This window comes from Pipistrellus hanaki (assembly GCF_964339955.1).
Source record: "Pipistrellus hanaki genome assembly, chromosome: 12".
NCBI classification, from domain to species: Eukaryota; Metazoa; Chordata; class Mammalia; order Chiroptera; family Vespertilionidae; genus Pipistrellus; species Pipistrellus hanaki.
The window spans coordinates 19,713,517-19,738,806 of NC_140514.1; the positions used below are offsets into that span (position 1 = coordinate 19,713,517).

The 25,290-nt window shown below is 40.7% G+C and overlaps 1 protein-coding gene across 4 annotated transcripts in view; it reads right to left on the reverse strand.

The window, feature by feature from the left end:
- The window catches only part of THADA (THADA armadillo repeat containing), a 279,146-nt gene that overhangs the window by 42,974 nt on the left and 210,882 nt on the right, over positions 1-25,290 (reverse strand). For 3 of the 4 annotated variants that reach the window (XM_084901467.1, XM_084901468.1, XM_084901466.1), the window contains exons 31-34: positions 21,997-22,091; positions 2,980-3,359; positions 2,252-2,370; positions 1,852-1,924 (exon numbers count right to left, since the gene is read on the reverse strand). In XM_084901467.1, coding sequence (XP_084757593.1) covers positions 1,852-1,924; positions 2,252-2,370; positions 2,980-3,359; positions 21,997-22,091 — 667 coding nt within the window. Of the gene's footprint in view, positions 1-173; positions 793-1,851; positions 1,925-2,251; positions 2,371-2,979; positions 3,360-21,996; positions 22,092-25,290 lie in introns of those variants that run through there. The other variant, XM_084901469.1, reaches the window with a different exon arrangement.

Consider the following 25,290-nt stretch of genomic DNA (forward strand, 5'->3'; position numbering starts at 1 on the left):
TTCTGTTACAACATTTAAAGCGGTAATCCTAACTAACATTATTATTTAAACAAAGCCCTATTTTTTTTAATAGTTTTTAGATATAATTTAATAGTTTTGAGATATAATTTACCCATTTAAAGTACTATGCAATTCAGTGTTTTTTAGTATATTTACACATATGTTAACCATCACCACAATAAATTTTAGAATATTTTCAGTACCAAAAAGAGAAATCTTTATACTTTTCACTTATCATTCTCCATCCTGTCACCTAGTCCTTCCTCAAGCCCTAAACAAGTCATCTACTATCTCAATGGATCTGCCATTTCTGGACATTTCATATAAATTAAATCAATAAAATACTTTTGTGACTGGCTTCTTCACTTAACATGTTTTGTTGTTGTTGTTGTTGTTATTGTTACTTGTTTGTTTGTTTTTAGGTTCATCCATGAAATAGGATATATTTTTATGGCTGAATAATATTCCATTGTATAGACATACCATATTTCATTTACCCATTCAGCAGCTGATAGACATTCAGGTTGTTTCTATCTTTTAAATTCTGGTTTGGTTTTGTTTTTACTTTTTCTATAAAGAGGCTAATGTTGCAAATGTACTTTACTTCCCCTGTCAATTAAACTTTAAAAATTTTTCAAAATAAGATGACTGGGTCTTCAGGTTGTCATAGAAGTAAACTGATGAGCATCTTAGACCTCAAGGAAGATTCTGACTCCCAATGCACAAGAAACCCAGGTTTCCCCAGGAAGTCTTTTTATGCATTCCTCTGCAGTTCTGTTAATTTTTCTCTCCCTGGAAAACTCCCAATTTTCATGAAATATCAGTGTATTCAAGTACCAAGCAGTGTCGTTAAGATTCATGTGACAAATGCTTAAAAGGGGCTTTAGATGAGTGATATATTTTGGCTGCCCTGTAGCCACTTTCTTAGAACTTGTTTTTTTCCCCTCTCGTCTGTAATTTTTTTTAAAGCAAATTCTTTTCCTTCCTATAAACATCCCCCTAATCCCAACACACAAAATTGACTCTTTTTTTTTTTGCTTTTTGTATGCTAATGACCAGCTGGCTTTGGACCCCTGGCCTGCCTTTGAATAACAGACCAAAGGAAACCGTGTATCTACTTAATTTTCATCCTCTGGTTTTCTCTCTCAGCCCAGGTTCTCTGAATTTAACAATCTCCTCTGTGACGTTCTCCTCAGCTCCCAAACACTCCCTCCTCTGCATTCCCACAGTCTCCTCCCAACCAGAGCATTTAATGTCATGACTGAACACTCCTTTCTCTCATTAGACTGTCTCTCCTGTCTCTATTCATCTTTGTGTCTCCAGGACCTCTCTCAGCGCTGCTTTATTGTAAGGCATCAGAATCAGCACTGTCATGCTGACACTATCACAGTGTGTTCATGTGTGACCAAGATCCTCAGGTGATTTCACTGTGCCGTGTTCTGGGGGAAGAATCAAGCCATAGCGATATACTTTCATACTTGGTGACTATGATCTAATCCTAGTGACTTATAATCGTTGGAATGGACTTATTTAGTCCCTCTCTAAATAGTCTAGAAAGAAAAATCAGGAAAAAAGGGGTCAAGGTATGTATATGTACATGTGTGTATTGGTGAGGAGGAGGTTGTGCTTTCTCATGGCCTCTAATCAAATGTGCCCAGAATAAGAGAAAATAAATGTCAAAGGTGGTGCTCAAAAATCCTTTGCAAGTTATACACAAAGTGAAAATCAACATGAACAATATTTCTATGGAGGTTACACAAACACGGCACAGTGCTTCTGCCTACTGACACCTTCCAGGTAAAAAAGAGCACAAGATTCTAGACCCGAGATCAGGGGCAGAGTTGGCCTTACCTCTTCACTGGTCCGCATGTGGTGGACAATCACTTTGGAGGCAAGCCTCAGAGCTGCACTCTGAATTTCAGACCTAGAAAAAGTAAGCCAAAAACACCCCCCAAATCAAATCAAGCATATTTTATACAGAGACGGTTTTTGCAGATAGTAATCCAAGTGGATATGAAGGCTACACAAAAACCTTGTGGCTACACAAACACCTCCAGAAGTAATTACCTTTTGGTTAACAACATGATACTCTAGACATCTTTCTATTGCTTAGGCTTAGAACATGCTCCTACACTGACACTGAGAAATATAAGGCCTGAGTCTTTAGGTCAGGACTGTATTCAAATTCATTACATAACTGACTGATGGGACACTGAGGAACCCAATTAGCACAGCAAATATTGGGACAAACCTTTCATTGGAAGCAATATCCATAGTCCAGTTCAAGAACTCCTTTGGGGTGAGATGGATACAGTGTTCCGTCTGGTGAAGCCACTCACTGGGGTCCATGCAATGGAGAATTTTCAGTATCTGTGTGAGTCAGATCCATGAAAAATAAAACAAAACAAAAACCTCAGGAAAAGGTCTTTCAGAAGCTAAGTGATAAATCACTTACAATAAGGGGTGTGTGTGTGTGTGGCCTATCTTTAAAAAAGCTCCCCTGATTTAGTTCCCTCCTAATACCTTGGGAGGCCAAGACAGACTCACAACCAAGGTGCCCTAGAGATCTGTGATCAGGGTCTAGATGTCCAGATTCCTAAGTCAGTGTCCCTTCCTTTTGATTATACTTTCTAGGTGGCTATCTGTCCCCAAATAGCCATGTCAGCAAAGACCATCCTCTGACACGTTCTACAGCTAACTGTCAATGCTGTTCCCTGCAGCGTTGAGTGGCTTACTCTCAATCCACCTCTGGTTAGTCTGTCATCAATATTACCATCATCAAACACTTTTCTTAATGCCATCTGTGCATGGAACCATGCCAAACACTACACAAGAGAGTCCTTGTCCTCCTGATGCTCAATCTCCTTCTGACTGCTCCTGGAGAAGCCAAAGCAAACCCTGCCTTCATAATCTGATCACTCTGGTGGGTTCATCAGAGTGTGGGAGTGGAAGGGGCAGTCAGTACACCAAAGGCTTTACCTTGCAGAAGCATTCTGGGTGATTTTCCTTCATTGCCAACATCAAGAACATCCCTCCCATATTCCACAACAAGGGCGGCAGTTCCTTCTCTCCTAACCCGGAGGCTGCTGCTGAAAACCTTTCCAACAGGGCTTCCAGTGTCAGCAGGCGCACGTCAGGGAAGGAAGACTCTAACAGCTGAGAGAAGGAGATCGGGACGTCCCGTGTCTGTTCTCCAGCCTGGACTGCCACTGTCCACACTGCAGCGATGGCTAGCTTGGTGAGGCTCTGGAGGTACTGAGGTAGGCCTGGCACCGTGAAGGTATAGGGGAATCCTGTTATTAGCTCTGATCTTGAGATGATATTTCCAATTTCCTCCCATAAGCCAAGATGCTCTAGAACTAAAAAGAAAAACAAACAAACAAACAAACACAAAAAAAACAAAGGTAATCACTTTATTCAAAGTTTCACAAAAGGATTTGGGAAAACACAAGCCTCCGGACACACTAGGTGGGACTATCAGATATCTTTCCTGAGTACATTTCACACATCCTATCTAATAAAAGAGTAATGTGCAAATTGGCCATCACTCCAACATACAAGATGGTTGCCCCCCATGTGGTCAAAGATGGCCGCCACAAGATGATCAGCAGGGGAGGGCAACTGGGAGGGATCAGGCCTGCAGGGGAGGGCAGTTGAGGGCGATTGGGCCTGCAGGGGAGGGCAGTTAGGGGTGACCAGGACTGCAGGGGAGGGCATCAATCAGGCTGGCAGGAGAGTGGTTAGGGGTCATCAGGCTGGCAGGCAGAAGCGGTTAGGGGCAATCAGAAAGGCAGGCAGGCAAGCAGTTGGGAGTCAACAGTCTTGGATTGTAAGAGGGATGTCCGGCTTCCTGGTAGGATTGGGCCTAAACGGGCAGCCGGACATCCCTCAAGGGGTCCCAGATTGGAGAGGGTGCAGGCTGAGCTGTGGGATACACACCCCTGTGCGGGAATTTCGTGCACCGGGCCTCTAGTATGATATAATAAGTGACTTGCCCACCAAGGTTCAGGCTTTTGGTCCAGAAACAATTTCTATTTAGGTAACTCATAATTTCCTCCCTGGGGGACAAAAGACATTCCCATGGGAAGATGTGCTCCTTGCATCCCTCCCCAACATTTAGTCAATATGAACTCAGTAACCTCTTAAATCACCAAGCCTCAAAGTTGAGCTGCTCAGATCCCCTCTACAACACCTTTTCTCAGAGACTCTTGGTCAAACCTGGAGCTCACATGACACACTACGCTATTGTTAGTAGGTCTACTGGCCTCTTTCTCCATTTGGAGGTTCCGAATGAGCCCTTTAGGCATTTGAATACAGTTATTATGTCCCTTGTGCTTTCTCCAGACAAAACACCCCTACTTCCTTCAACTATTCACCACATAATAGGGTTTACCTTCTCTCACTAGTCTAACTGCCTTCTTTTCTTTGGACATACTTCACCTCCTCTTAAGAGATGGCCCCACAGGGTGGAACATGACCCTTTGTGTGGCCTGGCCAGGAGGACTATCACTTTCCCTGTTTTGACACTAGGCTACAGGAGTTGCATCACACTATTGACTCAGGTAAAGCCCCCTGGAACCACAGTATTTCTTTTCTTGCTTGGTCTACCGATGCTGTGAGTCATCTTTCTTCCACCTTGTACTCAGTGCTTAGACCTAGGCTTCTTTCTTTGTTTTAAACTCAAGTATATCCTGTTAATTTTTATCTGCCTGTTAAGATTTATGGCCTCTTAGATTACCAAGATCTTTTTGTACTCTCAGTTCTGATTTTAAAAAAAACAAACACTTAGAGCCTACTATGTGCTTAGAAAGAGAAATGAATGACCAGGTAATTCTAATATAATTGTTTAAATGATAATCTGAATCTTAAAGGGGAAGAATGGATTGGAACCACCAAAGGCAGAGCGAAGTTTCAAAGGCAAGAAATAGAATGGATGAGGTAAGATTCTTCAGACAACACAGCCATAGGGCAAACCTAAATTGCCAAGCATGCCATAAATGCCTGCAGTCAAATAAGTATTAAGAATGTGGACTGGGCCAGCGGGGAGGACAGACACCTTTAAGTGTTCTGGTCAGTCAGCTCCCAGCTGCCCCTGTCCCCCACTCCACTCCAAGCTCTCAATTCACTAACCACCTGTCTGTGGGTCTAGTCATTCCCCAGTCATGAATCTCCCTAACTTTACCATTCTTTCCATAGAATTTTATCTGCAAGGACATCAGGATTTCATTAAATGCCTTGTTGAAATTCAGATATCTCATAACTCAGTAAACACTACTGATTTCTAGAAAACTATTATAATAGAAATGTAAAATATTAAAATAACAGTTGGAAAAAAGGTGAAATTAAAAAAATAATAATACGGGCTCGCAATAATCCTGGAATTAAAATCACAAAATATTCATGTTACACATCAAGTTGTTTCAAAAAGAAGCTTGCCCCAAGAGGCAAAGTGAGGGCTCAGGCTCCAACATGACTGAGCCCGTGGAGGCCACCATCCACCATCTATGGCTGCAGACACACTTTTTTTTTTTTTTTTTTTTAAACTCAGACTCTGCAGAAGTCCAAGTTCAAGAAGGAGGGCAGGAATCTTTACAAAGCAGCAGGGAAATCCCAGGGAGTCGTGTCATCATCTCTACTTTCAATTTCTAAAAACCTAATTCTATTACAATTTACTAACAAGAAGACCACACTACCATGGTATGGTTTCCAGGTACCAATTCCCTATACTTCCTACTCACTGCTGCCTGTGAACACTACATTAAAAAGTGATATCATTTGTTTGGAAAGGAGTCAGAATCATGGCTCTGAGATCTGCTCATGAAAACGTAATTAGAAACAAAAGAAAGTTCTAGGCCATTCAGAATATTTTTCAGAGGATCCTGTTAGCTGAAAGAGAGATATTCCAGGCAGAGTCTTTGGGACTCAAGAGCTGGGCACCCAGACTCATTTGCTTCCTCTAGGACTTTGAGGAAAGATGGATGACGTCATCAAGAAGTCATGGACTAATGGCACTGTTCCAAAAAAGGGGGACATGAGGTACATGCTCAGGAAGGGCTCCTTTGAACTTCTTGGCCTATATTGCCTCTGGAGTTCAGTATAGTTCCATAAACATTTATTGAACATATATTAGGTACTGTAGGAGATAAAGACATTCAGAGCTGAGAAATAAAAATTACCTGCAATTAAAGTGCTTTAAAATTAATGGGAGATAAAGATGACTCAAAAATTGCAAAATGCTTAGTGACTTAAAATTGTGTGAAAAGCTGAAGTGCTGAGTATGTATCATGCACTATAGAATATTATATTCTCATTGTTCAATGCTATGAACAATTACACTTGTTGAATATTATTCTAAGTACTTCCACATACATCAACTCATGTAATAAAGTAGGCACTATTATTTTTCCCATTTTACAAATGAGGAAACAGAGAGGTTAAGTTACTTGCCCAAGGTCACACAGAAATGGTAGTCTAAGAAACTCAAAAGAATGACAAAAATGAGTGCAATGGGCACTTACCTTCTATTTCAATTAGTAAAAAAAGGGTTTTCAGAAGGGAACACAATGTAAGAAGGGTCCTGGAGGCTGCCCAAAGGTGCCTTGACTGGTAAAGAAAAGGGCAAAAGTTTATGTGTGGGGAGGTAGGGCTTCAGTTCCAAGGAGAGCATAGCTCCTTCCAGCCTAGCACCTCACCATAGTGAAGAACTAGAGAATTCACCACACCCCATTTTCTCTTACATGTGAAAACACGAAACCCCTGACCAGGTAGCTCAGTTGGTTAGAGCATCATCCCGATATGTCAAGATTGTGGGTTCGATTCCTGGTCAGGGCACATATGCATGATATGTGGAACAACAAATCAATGTTTCTCTCTCTTTAATCAATTAAAAAGAGTAAAAATAAATAAAAACACCAAATGAGAGGAAGTCACCAAGACTTCAAAAGAATGAATAAGCACTGTAAGTACCCCTGCAGGCAGGACTTCAATGCTGGCTCTCTATGCACAGGTTCTAGCAGTGAATCAGAAAGACCAGGCTCTGCTCTCAGGAAATCCCCATTTAGGTGGGAACCACAGATCATCCCCTCCTCAGTGCCCAGAGTGAGGGGTCTCCAGGTGAAACAGGAGGTTGGAGTCAATACTTGAACTTAAGCAGCTGCAGTGACTAACAAAGACGTATGGCTTTCCTGTTGAGCATAGTGGTTTCTCAGCCCAGGAAGTACATGAAATTCATCTGGAAAGCTGAGGAAAACGCTTATGTCAGGGGACACTTGACCGTGTCTCTGGGGTGAGCCTGGTTTTAAAGTGACCCAGGTGATCTGGTGCGCAGCTGGGGCCGATAGCCACTGTTTCACCAAAGGGTTTCACCAGCAGGATTTCACAACCCGGAGAAGTGCCGTTTTGTGTCCTGCCCTACCAAGTGCTTCAAAGTCTAGAGTCCTACTTATTTCTGTTTTTAAGAGTGCCTGTTGTCTTCAGGGCACAAAAAAACCTCTTTGATGGGGTTCCTCGGTCTGAGGGTTAGCAAGCTTCTCCCCTAGAAAAGGATTTTTCTACTTACAATTTCAATGGTGATTGGTTTGGGTTTCTTTCTATCTTTCTTGGAAAGCCAAATGTTCCAATGAAAAAATCAAGATCCTCCTCTGATGATGCCATCTTATTGTTCATAAACTAGATGATATTTGCAGATTTTTATTAATTGGAGTTTTCCCCAGCCCCCCTTATTTGGAGAGTCTTTAGATTTCCCCATCAGTGCAGTCATTTTAGTCACCAAGTATGGGTGACTGATTCGGACCAATATCCAGTTTGATTTCATTTCTTAAATCAACATCTTCTTTAGAGCAAGGCTATTTCTAGCCTTCAAACGACTGGCTTACTGGCTGAATTCACTTGGAAGGACACTACCTTCCACTCTGCTATGTCCTAATTATTTCAGTGGAGAAATAATTCCCAATTTTGGAATTCAAGGACCAATAAAATGTCAAAATAACGTGGCAGATTGGAATAAGTTGCCAACGTTTTACTTGGTAAAGTAGGGATATTAAAAATCTTCCATCTATATTGATTTCATGAAAGAAGGGCTATCCTTCACACCAAAAAAGAATAAATCCACAGTGTCATCATAAAGACCAATTCTTTAAAGAATTTTGGCCTTAAGAAAAATTTACTATCGTGTCATTTTGTTCAAGTTTTATTGTGAAAATGTCACCAGAGACCAGCTTTGGAGAAGCTGAGAAAAGCTTCCTGGGAGCGATCTGTCTGCAAAGCATGACCATGTACAACAGAGAGCCTCTAGGAAGAGACCGACTTTGCCGAGTGGCTCCGGACAATGTCTGTGTGAAGCAGCACAGTGGCCCCGTCACTTCCCTCTGGTCACCTCAGAGGCGCTATTTGAGTGCTTGGTCCTTTGGTGAGTTGCAGAGTTCAGTGTTACATCTACAACCTGAACAGTGATGTTAAGTGAACTGGATTTCAAAGCCGCCATGTCCTAACCAACCAGGATAGGGTGCTAACTTCGACCTGTCTGAAGGGGGATTTCAAAGCTGCAGATGCCTTGAGCAGGGACAGTGTCCTATGTCACAGATCCTGCTGTATTATTTAGGAAAGTCTGACTCCTCCCAAAGGGCAGGCCTGAGGGTCATTCATCTTTGATTTTCTAAACTATTCATGTAGGTTTGTTAGAATTTCTTTTCAAGACATCATCATAATCTTTAAAAAATACATGTTAATTTAAACAGCTTTGACAAGGGTATTCTGGCAAAAAAAAAAAAAAAAAAAAAAGTGGATGATTTCATTACCTCATAATTATGGATACAGCTGAGTTTCACCAGAAGAGCGTTTAATTTAGGTTAATTTAACTCCACATAAGTACTCAGCAAAGAGAGAGATTGGAAAATAACAATTAAAAGAGAGAAGGCAGTTTCACCTGGCCTTCTAATCACTGAGCAGATTCCCGAAGCGTGTTTGTGCTGTCACCTGAGACCCGGGGCTCTCAAACATTAGGGTGCTCACTCACCTCCAGATTTCCTGATTCAGGAGCAGGTCCCAAAACAATCACACGTCTAACAAAATCCCAGGGTGATGCTGATGTTGCTGATGAAGGGACCACACTTTAAGAACCATTACCTCAGAGCATCTGAGATCATCATGCTTCTCAGTGTAAACATCTTGCCATGCTGAACGTGTGTAATTCTAGTGTTTATGGTACCTGTTTCGGTAGCCCGTGGCCCCCAATCAAAAGACAACCCTTCATCTAGTGCTCGACCAAAGAGCTCCTGAACATTATACGGTCCCTGACCTTCCCTGCTATGTCACCAAAGAAGAGAGCCTATGGATTCTGTGCTGAACTGGCCAAAATAAAAGGGGCAAGAGGGAATAAGTGTACAGGCCCAAGGTGACAGCACTGTCTTGGCCCCAGCAGAGATGGCTCTGAGAGAGGCAAAAGCTCAGTGAACACAACAAACTTGTTCTATTTATAAGCAGCAATCAGTATCCATGAAGGAGGAAGGCTCCCCCTCGGGATTGAAAAGTCCAACCAAACAGGAAAAAGTGGTCGACTGCTATGGGATAAGTCACTTACTGGGGATACTGTGTGAACAGCAATATTGACTGTGTCCCTGAGGTGGTCACTTGCTGCTGAGGGACAGAAGAAAGATGTTTATTCTGCCTGAGGACATGCTGTTCCCTTTCCTCAACTGAATGAATGCATGCATGCATGAATGAATAAATTAATGAATGGACTTCTCTTTTATATGTTATAAAGGCTCTGAATTCTCTGATACCACAAGGCCAAGAAAACTTTGCAGCTGTAATTGTTCTGAAGTTTCTTTTATCCACCCCTGCCTCTCTCTCCCAGAATCTTTATTCTTCTTTTAAACGTAGGGGATGAGAAAATATAAGCCGATTTCATTTTTAATGCACAGGGAGATGACCAGCTTGCTCTATTTCAAAGAATTGTAGCTCTGGTCAGAGAGCTCTGTAATCAGATCCAACAAAAGTTTTTATCTGAAACGGTTGATAAACTGGTTCTAAAAATAATCACAGATGATAATTTGTACACTTGAATGTTAATGTCCTATTATGCAATTTCTCAGTAAAAAAAAATTATATCTGGGGAGAGAAGGAAACCATAGGAACTACAACAACAAAAAACAACTGATTTAATAAATTTTGGCTTCTCCTTATCGAAGGGAAATTCCATTCTTCTACTTAATCCTCTGCCCCTCCCAATAAACTGTAATCCTGACCCCAGGCGCCCTTCCAGTTACAAACATGTAGAATGACCTGCTGGAAGGAACTGGATTCCTACTTTGTCTTGAGAAGCACCCTGAACTGGTACTTTTGGCTACTTTTGTTTCTAGGTCTCTGAACCCCTTCATGCCCTGCTTACACAGGTGTAAACCAAGACACACACTCCTCTGAAAACATCCCCTTCTTTCCTTGCCCCTCTGCATACTCTCAAAGGCATGTATTTTTAAGCACAAAATTCCTTATTTGCTGCTGAGCAAGGAGGAAGACTATCTTGTCAACCCATAAAATAAAACACAAGTCTCTTCAGAGAGCTCACCAGGCACTGTATGGTTCCAATAGCTTTGACTTCTTGCTTCCACCCACCATCCCATCCTGCCTCTGCCCAGCACAGGGAGTAAGTCAGGAAATACTTGTTTATAAACACATGACAACCGAAAGACATGACCATAAAATTACTTCTAAGCATACACAGCTTCTGGTTCTTTGTCTGTGAACTGCTCCTCGGGACAAGATTGGGAAATTAGAGATTTCCCTATTGTACCTTAGATGTTCCTGTTTAGTTTACTTTTTCCCCACAAAGGACCAGGGGCTTCTGTTCCACCCACAGGCAATGAGATACATTCTGAACCCAACTTGAGAGAAGGGAGATGGCTAGGAAGATTCCTTTAAAAAACTGGGGTTTACCTTTGTTATCGCACCTGTAATGAGAGAGAGGCTAGGACTACCTATCTCCATCCCCTGCCAGTGCTATAGTTTACAGTTTGGGAGAAACAGACTCTAGGACTGAAGAGGTTACTGGTACCACTGGACTGCAGACCCACACCTGTAGGAACTGTGCCGCAAGGTGCAGCTGATAACTGGCAAATCCAACAATCTGGTTGGACTGGGAATGCCATTTGATGTGAAGTCTGGCCTCAACATGGAGGCAGGAGTTACTAGTAAGTCAATTCTGCCAGATGAGCAATGGAAGACGGTGAACCTGAGGGTAAGCGTACCTGACCACGGGACCAGCAACGCTCTGTCTCCGATTCTGGACGTGATGAACATTCATTTCTTTGCTCTCGCTATCCATTTTATCTCCTACTAGCTGTTTTTGTTGTTGTTGTTGTTTTTCAATGTTGGATTTTTCCTTTCTTAATGGCTTTTCAAGGAGTTTTCACAATGTTTTTCACGTGACCTTCACCCCAATTGTCTGACAGTATTATCCTTTTTTTACAATTGAGGAACCAAGAGGTTTCAAAACAAAGTGATGAACGTAATTTTTGCTTCGGCTCGTGAGGGTTTAATTCCCTTAGGAATTACCCTTCTGCCATAAACAACTAGAAAACTGGACAAAATGTACGAAATTGTTTTTAAACATTAGACATGGGCAGTGCAAGACAGTGATCGCGACAGAAGGAAACAAACAAGGCAAGCCTTTCAATTGCCCCAGACTATTCCCACAGTAGAGAAAGCTTGTAATCTGTGGGGCATCAGGGAGAGACCTGAGAGAGTATCCCTTTGTTAATGGAGCTAAACTTGCACTAACTAAAGGCTCCTTTTTAGATTGGATCCATCTTAACAAAGCTTAAAAACAAGTCTTAGAAGATTCTGATCAGAATATCTGAACACATAATATTATATGATAGTACTCCTCAAATTAAGTCACAGATTTAACACAATACCTATCAAAATCCTAGCTGGTGACTCTTTTTAAAACATACTTTTATTGCTTTCAGAGAGGAAAGGAGAGGGAGGGAGAGAAACATCCATGATGAGAATCATTGATCAGATGCCTCCTGCACACCCCACACTGGGGATGGAGCCTGCAACCTGGGCATGTGTCCTGACCTGGAATTGAACTGTGACTCCTAGTTCATATGTCAACACTCAACCACTGAGTCACGCTGGCTGGGCTAGTATTTCTTTTTTTTGCAGAAATTGACAAGTTGACCCTAAAATCTGTATGAAAGTGTAAAGGACCCAGTTATAACAATCTTGAAAAAGTTGTAGGACTCATAATCCTGATTTTAAAAGTTACCACAAAGCAATAATAATAGTGTGGTCCTTGCATAAAGGAAGATATACACCGAGTGGCCAGATTATTATGACCACCCCATCAGTACTTCGATGGGCCACCTTTTTGCCTTCAATACTGCGGCAATTCTTCTTGGCATTGACTTCACGAGATGTTAAAAGGTGATGCGAGGAATCTGACACCATGCCTGATGAATAGCACTGTCCAGTTCTGTGAGATTTGATGGTTGTTAAACCAGCTGCCTGATGGCTCTTTTAACTTCGTCCAACAAATGCTCAATTGGATTGAGATCTGGTGATTGTGGGGGCCACCTAAGCAAGATAAAGTCTTCCTTGTGTTCTTGAAACCACCCTATACAATATGAGCACCGTGGCATGGCCCATTGTCTTGTTGGAAGAAGCCATCTCCATTAAAATACGCCATCAACATGATAGGATGAACTTGATCAGCAATGATATTTAGGTATGTTGTGTTATTCAGATGTTGTTCCACATGAATTAAAGGGCCCAAATCATGCCAGGAAAACATGCCCCAAACCATAACAGTGCCCCCACCAGCATGAAGGGTTGTACTCATGCATGTGGGGTGCATGCTTTCATGCTGTCTCCATGAAATTCTCACTCTGCCATCTGCATGATGCAAATGGAAACATGATTCATCAGACACATGACTTTTCCAATGCTTGACTGTCCAATCCTTGTGTTCCTGTGTGAATTGGAGATGTTTTATCTTGGTAACTGCAGACAGCAAAGGTATTCAAACAGGCCTTTGGCTTCCATATCTCATTCGATGCAGTGTACAGCTAATTTGCCTACAGACGTCAGGTGGTCATAATAATCTGGCCACTCAGTGTATAGATCAATGTAATAGATTTGAGAGTTTAGAATTAAATCCATGTATTTATATGGTCAATTTACAAAAGTTAACTCAAAACGAACCAAAACCTAAATATTAAGAGATATAATTATAAAACTCATAGGAAGAAAACATGGGTACAAATCTTTGTGACCTTGAATTAGGCAATGGTTTCTTAGATATAATATCAAAAGCACAAGCAACAACAGAAAAAATAAACTAGACTACATCCAAATTAAAAACTTTTTTACATCAAAGGACATTATCAAGAAAGTAAAAAGACAACCTACAGAATTGGAGAAAATACTGACAAATTGTATATCTGATAAGGTATTAATATCAAGAATATATAAGAAACTCCTACAATTCAGGAATAAAAAGACAAATAACCCAATTTAAAAATGGGCAAAGGATCTCAAGTCATTTCTCTAAAGAAGATATACAAATGGCCAATTAGCATCAGAAAAGATACTCAACATTATTAGTCATTAGGGAAATGCAAATCAAAAGCACAGTGAAGTACCACTTCACACCCACTAGGATGACTATAATAAAAAGATGAACAATAATAAGTGAAGTTGATGATGTAGAGAAATTGGAAACCTCATACATTGCTGATAGGAATGTAAAATGGTGAAGTCTATTTGGAAACAGTTTGGCAAGTCCTCAAAAGTTAAACTTAGAGATGGCATATGGCCACGCAATTCTACTCCTAGGTAAATACCCAAGAGAATTGAAAATATATGTCCCTCCCAAAATGTAAGTCTGAATCTTCATAACAGCATTATTCATAACAGCAAAAAATAGAAATAACTCCAAAGTCTATGAACTAATGAATGGATAAACAAAATGTGGGATATCTATACAATGGAATATTATCTAACCATTAAAAAGAATAGAGTGTTGATTCATTGTACACCATGGATGAACCCTGAAAACATTATGATAAGAGAAAGAATCCAGACACAAAAGACCACATGATGTATGTGATTCCATTTACATGAAATGTCTAGAATGAGCTTTCAAAAGTAACTTGCTTAACTAATTTAACTGACATGGGCAACTAGTTTCATATGATCTGTGATGAGGGGGGCTGGAATGGGGCAAGACAGGAACACACAGCAAACCTGAAATTACAGATCTGAGACCCCAGTGGCTCATCTGAACAGTATTTTACCCCTGGGGTGGAGATGTGGGTAAGAGGGGTTTGAGATATTGTTCTGTTACAGTTCCAGACACTCAGCCCAACTCACACTATTATGAGGCCCTTAATTTTGGTTATAGAAATGGAAATAGACCAGGAACCAGAAAAACTTACTTCACTAACCAGCTGTGTGACCTTGGACAAGTCACTTCATTGCTACAGTTTCCACTCTACCTATTGATTAAGTGGTCTCTGAACTCTAAAATTCTAAAGATTGTGGGTCTATGTACTCAGCACCAGGCTTGGAATGAATGAGGGATAAACACCACATGAACCTAGCAATCTATTAACACACCCTGTATTATTCTGACATCGGAGAGGCAGCTAGGAACCATCCGCTTATTTTAGGAGCTCACTGTCCCTGGGAAAGACACTTTTGGCAAAAGCAACAGCTCAGATGATAGTCCCAATGTTTTGGAGAAAAAAAAAACAAAACTAATTTATTGACAACAAAGCCCGTTTTTCCCCCTTGAAATTTCATAGCTGCAGGCCCAGAAATACAAAGTCCCCAGAAGACTCTAAAAATGTGTTCTCAATTCCCTTTTATCTCCCACCCAGAGCTGAGAGAATAGCACCAACTGTGTCATATTAAACACATCTGCATCTAATGCTGATAAAAGTGCATGACCGAGGGAACAGATATGAATTGTTTTCAATTTGTTCAGATGGGATTGGTTAAATTTAACCTAATTAGACCAAATAATCAAAGCAGGTGTTTGTAAGTTGCCAATGTTTTCATTCTCTGTAATTGTTTGGCTATATTTCCCAGGAACTTAGGTAAAGAAAGTTAATATGTATAAAAATCATTGACCTTATACTTATTCATGTCACACATATATTATTCATGTTATAGGCAATATAAATACAAGGCATTGTTGAATATTTCCCACAGATTTTACCACTTAACCATCATCAACATCTAAACTGGCCTTTGGGAGGCTTACATGACCCAACCTCCATTGTATACATACGAGCAGTAATAAATGAGAGTCTGTCTTCTAATCTTCCACTGATCTACAAAGCACACTGACCAAGCCTGTAGACTATTTAGGAATTCTGACTTCACGCACACAAACTGGTAACTTTTAAGGCATTTAGAAGAAAAATATTAACAATAAAAAGTTGCATCCCAATTAAAACAAAATGTTTATTGCATTTGGCAAAATGATGAGATCTGAACTATAAATTCCAACTAAGAAAGAAACCACAAAATGCAGTCACCAGCAGCCTGGTGTTGGGAAGTGTTTTGTGCAGTGGCTGTAGGTCCACTTTCAAAAGGAGACAGAGCAGGGGCCTGCCCAGGAATGGTCAAGTTTTCTCTTTCTAGTAACTGCTCCAATCCTGGGAACACCTCACATTACTCCAGAGTCCCTCAGAATGGGAGAGAGAAACACAGGCAAGAAGGTCACTGTAAAAGCATGTGTTCTAGAACAGTGGTCGCCAACTGGTGGTCAGAGGACCACCGGTGGTCCATGAGGTCCAAAAGGTTGGCAACCGCTGACCTAGAAGCTCTTGTAAAGGGGACCCCTCTCTGAGGACTGCGGGTCCTTCAAGAGAGGAAGAACCCTGAGAAGTTATGTCAATGAAGAGGATTCTAGGGCACCCTTTCTGAGTGGTTTTCTGACTCTGGCCCGGATGGGGTTGTGAGGCCACAGAGTAGGTGGCTGGAAAGCTCAGGGTCTGCTATCTTTTTTGTTACTTGTTTTTATTTTTATTGATTTCAGAGAGGAAGGGGGGAGAGAGAGAAACATCCGTGATGACAGAGAATCATTGATTGGCTGCTTCCTGCATACCTACTATTGGAGATCAAACCTGCAACCAAGTCATGTGCCCTGATGGGGAATCCTGGTTCCCAGTTGTTGTAGCTCCACCACTGAGCTACAACAACTGGGATCAAGCTCTGCTATCTTACCACACATGTAACATTAAGAAGTTTTCTCTGTGCCTCAGTTTCCTCATGTCTAAAATGAAGGACCATGCCTGACTGGGTGGCTCAGTTGGTTACAGCATCATCCCATACATCAAAAGGTTGCAGGTTCGATCCCTGATTAGGGGGAGTACAGGAGGTTGGTTTGACTCTAAAGTCAATAAACATATCCTTGGGTGAAGATTAAAAAAATAAAAATTAAAATTAAATGAAGGATCACTAGTACCTCCTTCATGAATGCATGCAAATGCCTGCATAGTGCTTAGCCTAGAGTTAAGTGCTCAATAAATATTGGTCATATTATGATCTCTACAAGAAAGATGACATATATTTTTAAAATTTTAATTTATCGATCTTTAAAAAGAGAAAGGGAGAGAGCGAGAGAAACATCAATGTGTTGTTCCCCTTATTCATGCATTCATTGGTTGCTTTTTGTGTGTGCCCTGACTAGGGATGGAACCCACAACCTTGGTGTATCAGGACAACATTCTAATCAACTGAGCTACCCAGCTAGGGATTATGAGAAAGATGATATTGAAAATGTTTCCTGAAAATGAGAATATAATGTGCATTCAATATACGTTTCAGATGTGATATGGAACAGGATGGACAAATCCTTCTCCACCTGAAACATTTCTATAAAATTATGTCAATTCTTTACCTCTTTGGGATTAACGAATCCTCTTCATTTATAGTTATAAAAGAGAGAACCAGGTTGCTAAAATTACTAAAATAGAGACTAGAAAAGAAAACCCCCCTCACAAACTTCAACTGAAAGTCAGAAAGTGCAAATAGGTAAGAGACTTGTTTAAACACTTGGTAAAAGAAAATGTCCAATTCAATTGATGTGAAAAACACAAATTTAAGGGGTGTGGACATAAAAGAGAAATAGAAAGTCCATCTCTCAGAATAAGAGGATAAATATTTAGTCAAGATTCAGATAGAATTTCAGTAAACAGATATTTCACTGGAAAATTTCCAACCCGAGAGCAAATAATTTGAGATGAGTTTAAACTGAGGAAGAAAGCTCTCTATTCCATGTCCCTGCCCAGGCCTGTAGCAGCCTCCGAGTCCTGTGGCAGCAAGGCCTTTTCTTCCTCATCCCCCAGCTCCAACCGGAGACTATAATTTTCTTTCCAGCAGGAAACTGATCTATTCTAATGATGACAGCTGGATTCAGAAGAGGAAAAATAATACAGGGGACAGAGAGTCCTGGTGGGTTTAAATCACTTTACAACTCAAAACACAACCCCCAGATTTGGAATTTTTAAAACCTAGTTAATGGCTGAGAAAACCTCAAATGATTGGGAAGTTCTAAGATAAAAGTTTGAATTACACAAAACACATCATTATCTTAAGCTTTTCTAATCATCTCTGCCTTTCCCCTTCACTGTTTTTTTCTCATTGTTTATGCCCCCGGCCCTTCAATGTGGTTCTAAGATACGTTAGAGGTAAGAATAGCCTTACAAGGTCACTTACAAAATAATATTTGAGAGGATCTGGGTTTCCTCCATCCAAAAAATTTTTCCTAAAAGTGATATTACTTTATTTCTTTGGGAATAATTAATCTCCTTCCTATTTAGATACATTTATTGTTGAAATACATGTACACACACAAACAGGATTCTATTGTGTAAAATTCGTACAATGAGAAATCAGAGGAGTGAACCTGCCTATAAACACACCATTATAAAACAACTACTTTTAGCAATATGTTGCCTTTAACTTTAGTCTGGTCCTCCACTCCTCACCACCCACCTCCCAAACTCCCAATACGGATGACCACAATGCCTGCACATATCTCTTTGACATTCCGAGAAGGGATTTTCCGTTACATTCTTTTTTAGTGACAAGAGGAACTGAGCTTCCCAAGGTTGCTAAGACTCCTAAGAGGATGCAGGCATAGAGAGAAATGTCACCTCTTCTATGAAGCTCTTACTGTCCTCCCTAGTAGAAATGACCATTCATTTTTTAGTGCCTCAGCTGTATTCAGTACACATTTCCTTTTTGTAACCCCTTATTGCAACTACTTATAAGCCCAAGACATATTCACGTGCATCTCCAGATGCAGGTGCTCAATGTTTCTGATGCTAGTTGTCATGTCTAAAAGAAAATAAATGAACAACAACAAAAATGATCCTTTTCTAATTCAAAGGGGCAGGAGCAGACGGAATCAACTGGATTCTTGATATTCTGTACCAGTGATGCTGTGCCTCAGTGTCTTCCTGAGAAAGCAGGCATTTCTTCTTTCCTGAAAATGTTTAAGAATAGAAGGAAAGCCCAGCCAATGTGGCTCAGTGGTTGAGCATTGTCCCACGAACCAAGAGGTCGCCTGTTCGATTCTGGTCAGCACAAATGCTTGGGTTTCAGGTTCATTCCCAGTAGGGCGCATGCAGGAGGCAGCCAACTGATGTTTCTCTCTCATCAATGTTTCTATCTCTCTATCCCTCTCTCACTCTCTAAAAATCAATAAAAAAGTATTAAAAAAAAAAAAAAAGAATAGGAGGAAAGTAGTGAATGTGAGGGGTAGAGCATAATTCTGCTAGGCTGTAAAGGATTAGATTAGATGGTTGGTTTCCAAGTCTTGATAATGATGAAAATATTAATGGTAGCTAATATTAACTGAGCACTTATTCTGATGATGCAAAGCACATTCTTTTTGCAAAACTCCTCCCTGGAGGATATATTTTACATTGATTTTTAGAGAGTGGAAGGGATGGAGGGTGTGGGAGAGAGAGAAACATTGATGTCAGAGAGACACATGAATTGGTTGCCTCCCAAACTCACCCCAGTGGTATCAAGCCTGCAATCCAGTTATGTGCCCTTGACCGGGAATCAAACCTGCGACACTTGGGTGTGAGGGCCAATACTTTAACCACTGACCAACACTGGCCAGGGCTGCAAAGCACATTCTTTGGCTTATAAGGTAAACTATTATGTTATGACATTATTCTGAAATCGTGGTGAAATCTACACATCTAAGTAAGTGATCACCTTGGTTGGTAATATACTTAACTATTGTTCAAATGGCCTTTGAAAACAATCTATGAAACACACAAAAATAGTTTTCATTATTTTAAGCTCACAAGTTTATTTTTACCTAAACAGTGCTATCCCTCTTAAATCACCATTGTATTTGACATTTGGTTAGTTCTAAAAATCTAATTCATCCTCAGAGAAGGACAATTTGTTCTACTGTTCTGTGAATGCATTATATGAATACATGCCTTCACAGAGAAAGACACAGATACCTACACATACATCCTGTGGTTTATGAGGGTAATTCCCAAAGGTCTAGACAAAAACAGTACTTGTCCAACAGGAACATAATATGAGGCATATATGTAATTTTGATTTTCTAGTAGCCACATTTTTAAAGCAAAAAGAAACAAGTGAAATTAGTTTTAATAATACATTTGATTTAATCCAATATATAAAAAATATCATTCTGACTCATAATCAATGAAAAAAATCAATGAGATAGAGACAGTAAAGCAACAAGCAGACTGTCAAATTACAGCGGGGAGGTTGGGGAGATCTTGGGGAGATAAGAGATCAACCGAAGGACTTGTATACATGCATATAAGTACAACTAATGGACACAAAACTCTGGGGAGGGAGGGTATATACGGGAGGGGGGGGGTCATTGATATATGTACAAAAATAATAATTTAATAAAAAAATATATTATAAAAAAAAAAGAAAAAAGAAAAAAATCAATGAGAAATTTAACACTTTTTTCCATACCAGGTCTTTGAGATTTTGTGTTTAATTTTATTCTTACAGAACATCTCAATTTGGATCAGTCACATCCCAAATGCTCAAGAGCCACATGTCGCCAGTGTCTGCCATACAGTGCAGGATAAAATATTTAGAGCCATGGTTGTCATACTGGGATAAGAGTTGGGAGGAAAGGATGATTCAAAATGGCCAAAGTCATCTTTATGGAAGAGCTAAAGGGCAGGCACTTGGAGAAGAGAGAGGATATTTCACAACATTCAAGGGTTAACCCTTCTAGACAAGAAATAATGGTACTAAGGCAAGAAAACCTTAGTTCAGCCGAAACCGGTTTGGCTCAATGGATAGAGCGTCTGCCTGCGGACTGAAAGGTCCCAGGTTCGATTCTGGTCAAGGGCATGTACCTTGGTTATGGGCACATCCCCAGTAGGAGGTGTGCAGGAGGCAGATGATCTATAATTCTCTCTCATCGATGTTTCTAACTCTCTATTCCTCTCTCTTCCTCTCTGTAAAAAATCAATAAAATATATTTTTTTTAAAAAGGAAAAAAGAAAAGAAAAACTTAGTTCAAATAAACTAATAATTACAGTCAACCACACAACTCTGATAGGATGCCACTGACTGGACTTGTGAGTGGTAAGCAACTCTTTCATGGCCAAGGCCCTGTAGGCACTAAGCAGAGAAGTATTATAAAGCTGGAGTCTGGAATTGAAATACAAAAATGTTGGAAACCCAAAACAACTTACATCTGGTAACATCTGGTTTATAATCTCTGGACCCCAGTTAGCTCAAGAGTAAAATAAAGCGGACACAACCCTGAGGTGTCTTATAGCTAGGGTGACCTATAATTTATTGCGCAAACCTGGACACTTTCAAGAGTAAAAGGGGGCACTATTAATAATTATGCTGGGACGAGAGGCATAAAGGAGGACTGTTTTACAGCCATAAAACTATATGATCCTATTCTACCAAATGGACACAACAGCTACTCCTGTGCAGGGATGTGGAGCTGATGAAAGTCCAGGCATGTTCTTATGACCTCTGCATGGCCAGGGGGCTTTGTGGGCTAATATGCATTGATCCGGGCGAGGTGGTTTCGCACCTCCCCCTCGAAGTATTTTAACTTGGTTTGAATTTGGGAGCAGGGTTCCATCTGGACAGAGCTGGACTCTGACAGCCTGAATATATTTACTGAAGACAACAAATCATTGACAGACTAAATTTAACAGAGGAAAGGCCTGGCCTGCTTGTACTCAGAGTCTGACTCTGTAATTGTAGCCTCCTTCAGACAGGCCTAATCAATTAGAAGAGGCTGATTTTAACCAGTTGCAGGCTCGTTACCCTGCATTCCAGTTTGTGTTGACGAAAATCAGTTTCAGTCTGTGGCCTGGAACTCATGTACAGCACTTCCTGCGGCCTCTTATATAAACACATCAAAAAAAATTTTTATTTGGAGTTGCCCTTCTCCCTTTTAAGAAAACCACTTTGTGGATCGTGATTAAAATAGAACAATTGTATGTGGATCTGGGACCCATACCAGGAAACATATATGACCCAGGAACACGTATAAAGTCAGAGTGTGAGGTAGCGAGGGGTGGATTTGAGACAGTCTCAAATATCCAGGCTCCAATGTTAATGAGTCCAGCTCAGTTATCTCCACAAATGGAACAGAAAGAACTCTTATTGAAAATGATGACCTTTCAAAGGAAATGCATGAAATAAGAAAAAGCCAAGGTCTTAGAAACATGGAGAGTATCTGAGCAGATTCAACACTCTTCCCTGAAAGACCACATAGAAAGTAAACAGCAAACTTCCAACTAAACAAGGACGTGTTTCCTTGAGAAGCTTCTAGGAGGGGACCCTATGACACTATGTTTAATTTCGATGTGTGGTTTAGTCTTAACAAAAGTAGAAGGTGGGGGAGTGTGTGGTAGAGTCACTCAAAACCCCACCTACATTTCAAAGACCTGTAACCATTCCAAAATATGATATAACTATGAATCATACCTGGCTGGTTGCCTTTTGTGGGTTTGTCAAGGCAGCGAGTCAACAGGAAGAGGATATCAATATACACAGCTCTGGTCACCAAACATGGATTTTGCCTAGAAAGGTAAAGAATAGAAAAATAAATTGATATTTTTCTCTCCCCGAGGCCTAGGTCACAGAAAAGAGAAAAATGGGTATTTTTCTACCAGGCATGTCATGAGGCTTAGGGAGTTACAGCAAATGTTAGAAAAGAACAGATAATCACCAATGGTGAGAACACATCCGTAAGTCAAGTGGGAAAAAGAAATCCTAAAGCCTGTGGTGAAGGTCAGGCGTAGGCGTGTATAAAACAGATAACACTTCATACTCTGGCTACAAGGAAAATAAATGGAAAACGAACAAAAACCAATATTGTCTCTCAGTTATCTGAAAACAAGATGTGGTGGTGGGAGGACCATCTTCTATTATTTTCTTCTTAATGAACAAATCTAGGGGGAAAACCATTGGTTGGGAAGATCACTGGGTAGCATTTTGGAGAAGGAAAATTGCACTCGCATATGACAAACCATGTTTACGGACTTAAAGGAACCAGGTGAAAAATAAACACATGAAAGCATTAACATACACCGGAGCAGACTTTCCTAATTAATGGAGTATTTTCTTCCCTCAATAAATGGAGCAGTTCATTGTACAATATGACCCACAGGCTGGAACAAGTGAGTGGACTCAGACGTAGGGATCTAGATACAAAAGGAAGAATGGAGTATTTCTTTTGAGAATGGCACTGCCCTGGCAAGGTAGCTCAGTTGGTTAGAGCATTGTCTCAGTTGTGAGTTCAATCCCTAGTCAGGGCACATACAAGAGTCAATCAATGAATGCATAAATAAATGGAACAACAAATCAATGTTTCTCTATAAAAATCAATCAATCAATTAAAAAAAAAAAAAAAAAGATCAACACTGTTGGTGCCTGGCTCTGATCCTCACTTCATCCTGACTAGGAAAAGAGCCCTAGCCTCCTCAGTGTACTAATAATTTGGCACGAGTAGTAAAAACAGTAGGAAGAGATCTGGGTTTGAGTGCTGGCTTTGCCATTTATCTCTGTGACCTGAGTCAGACTCCTGACCTGGACAATGGGAACCCTAGTCACCTCTGTGAGTTACTCTGAGTATTTGGTGTGGCAGAGCAAACTGGAATGCCCACCTCGGTACCCATGGCAGATCCCCCCTAAGCGTTCATTCCCTGCCCTTCTCTGCTTTAACATGAGATTGGGGAATGGCACAAGCATTCTGGCTAGTGGATTTCCATTTACTGATGGAAACCTTTCTTCTCATTCCCTGTGAATAAGTTTACCATTTCCCCGAAGTTTATTCCCACTCTCACCTGAGCTGCCCATATCTTAGGGCTGCCATATGTTTTAGCAAGGAAAGCAATCAGGATGAAACCAGTTTGGCTCAGTGGATGGAGCGTCAGCCTATGGACTGAAGGGTCCCGGGTTCTATTCGGGACAGGGGCATGTGGCTTGGTTGCGGGCACATCCCCAGGGGGGTTGTGCAGGAGGCAGCTGATCGGTATTTCTCTCTTATCGACGTTTCTAGCTCTCTATCCCTCTCTCTTCCTTTCTGTAAAAAATCAATATTTTTAAAAAAGAAAAGCAATCAGATACTTTTGATTTAAAACAAAACAGTCTTGCCGGGACTGGTTTAGCTCAATGGATAGAGCGTCGGCTTGGGGACTGAAGGGCCCCGGGTTCGATTCCGGTCAGGGGCATGTACCTTGGTTGCGGGCATATCCCCAGTAGGGGGTGTGCAAGAGGCAGCTGATCGATGACTCTCTCTCATTGATGTTTCTAGCTCTCTATCTCTCTCCCTTCCTCTCTGTACAAAAATCAATAAAATATATTTAAAAAATAAAAATAAAAAAAAAATAAAATAAAACAAAACAGTCTTGTTTCAAGGTTTCTCTGTTGCTGACCTGCCTCACTTCTGTCTCACTGACTTGCTTCACCAACACTATCTGCCCTCTCCCTGGCTTCTACCCTGCCATCACTCCTAGTTTATATGTATACTGCATGTTTGGCCTAATTTCATACCTGCATCTGGTTATTTTTAAAAAATTAGTTTTAAAAAATAGGTAACACATGCGCATGGTATAAAAATAATTCAAACAGTACAAAAGGACATAGTGTGAAAATTAAGTTCCTTTTCTATGCCTTCACCCTCTACCCGTAATCTGTTCCCAAAGGCAACCATTATTACTACTTAGTATATCTTTCCAGGAACATTCTGTTCTTTAACAAGCATCTCTCGAGAGCTATCCACTTGTTTATTTTTACATAAATAGTGGTTTACTATGTATAGTAAGCCCAACTTAACACTGTCAATAGGTACTGTGACTTCAAGTGAGAAGACATTTAACAAAACCAATTTGACCACAGGCCAATTAATATAAACAAGAGTTAAGTTCCTACAACATCTCGCCAACATTATAACATGATGACATTGAAGGAAACCATGGCATTTGAGGATCTGCTGTACTAACTTCTGAGCATTGCTTTTTTCCCACTAATATATTTTGGATATCATTCTATTAAAAACAGAGATTTGACTTATTAAAAAAAAAAAAAAAGGGCTGTAAACAGCTCTATTTCATGTATGTGCCAATCCCCCATTGAAATAATTCAGATTGTGTAAGATACTTTGCTGAAAACAATGCAATAAATATACATGTACATAAGTTTTGTACATATAAGAGGAGAAATTCCTAGAAGCTGAATTGCGGGATCAAAATATTGCACACTTAAAATTTTGATTGATTTTGACAAGGTGCCCTCCAAAAAGACTGTACCAATTTACACTTTCACCAACAGTGTGTAAGAATTCGCAATCACAATTATTTTATTACTAGAGGCCTTGCACATGGATAGGGTCCCTAGGCCTAGCCGGCAATCAGGGCCAATCAGGTTCCTTACCCCTTGGCTGCCCTGCCTCCTCTTTCCCTTGCTCCCTCAGGGCCCCACCACCACTGCTGGTAACCTGCCATGTTCCGCACCTCCCCCTGGTGGTCAGTGCACATCATAGTGAGCGACTGAACTCCCGAGGGGACAATTTGCATATTAGCCTTTTATTATATAGGAGAAGTGAGGCTGAATGTACTTTACATGTTTTTCAAAAAAGATACTTGAGCCAAAACCAGTTTGGCTCAGTGGATAGAGCATCGGCCTGCGGACTGAAAGGTCCCAGGTTCGATTCCAGTCAAGGGCATGTACCTTGGTTGTGGGCACATCCCCAGTAGAGGGTGTGCAAGAGGGTGTGCT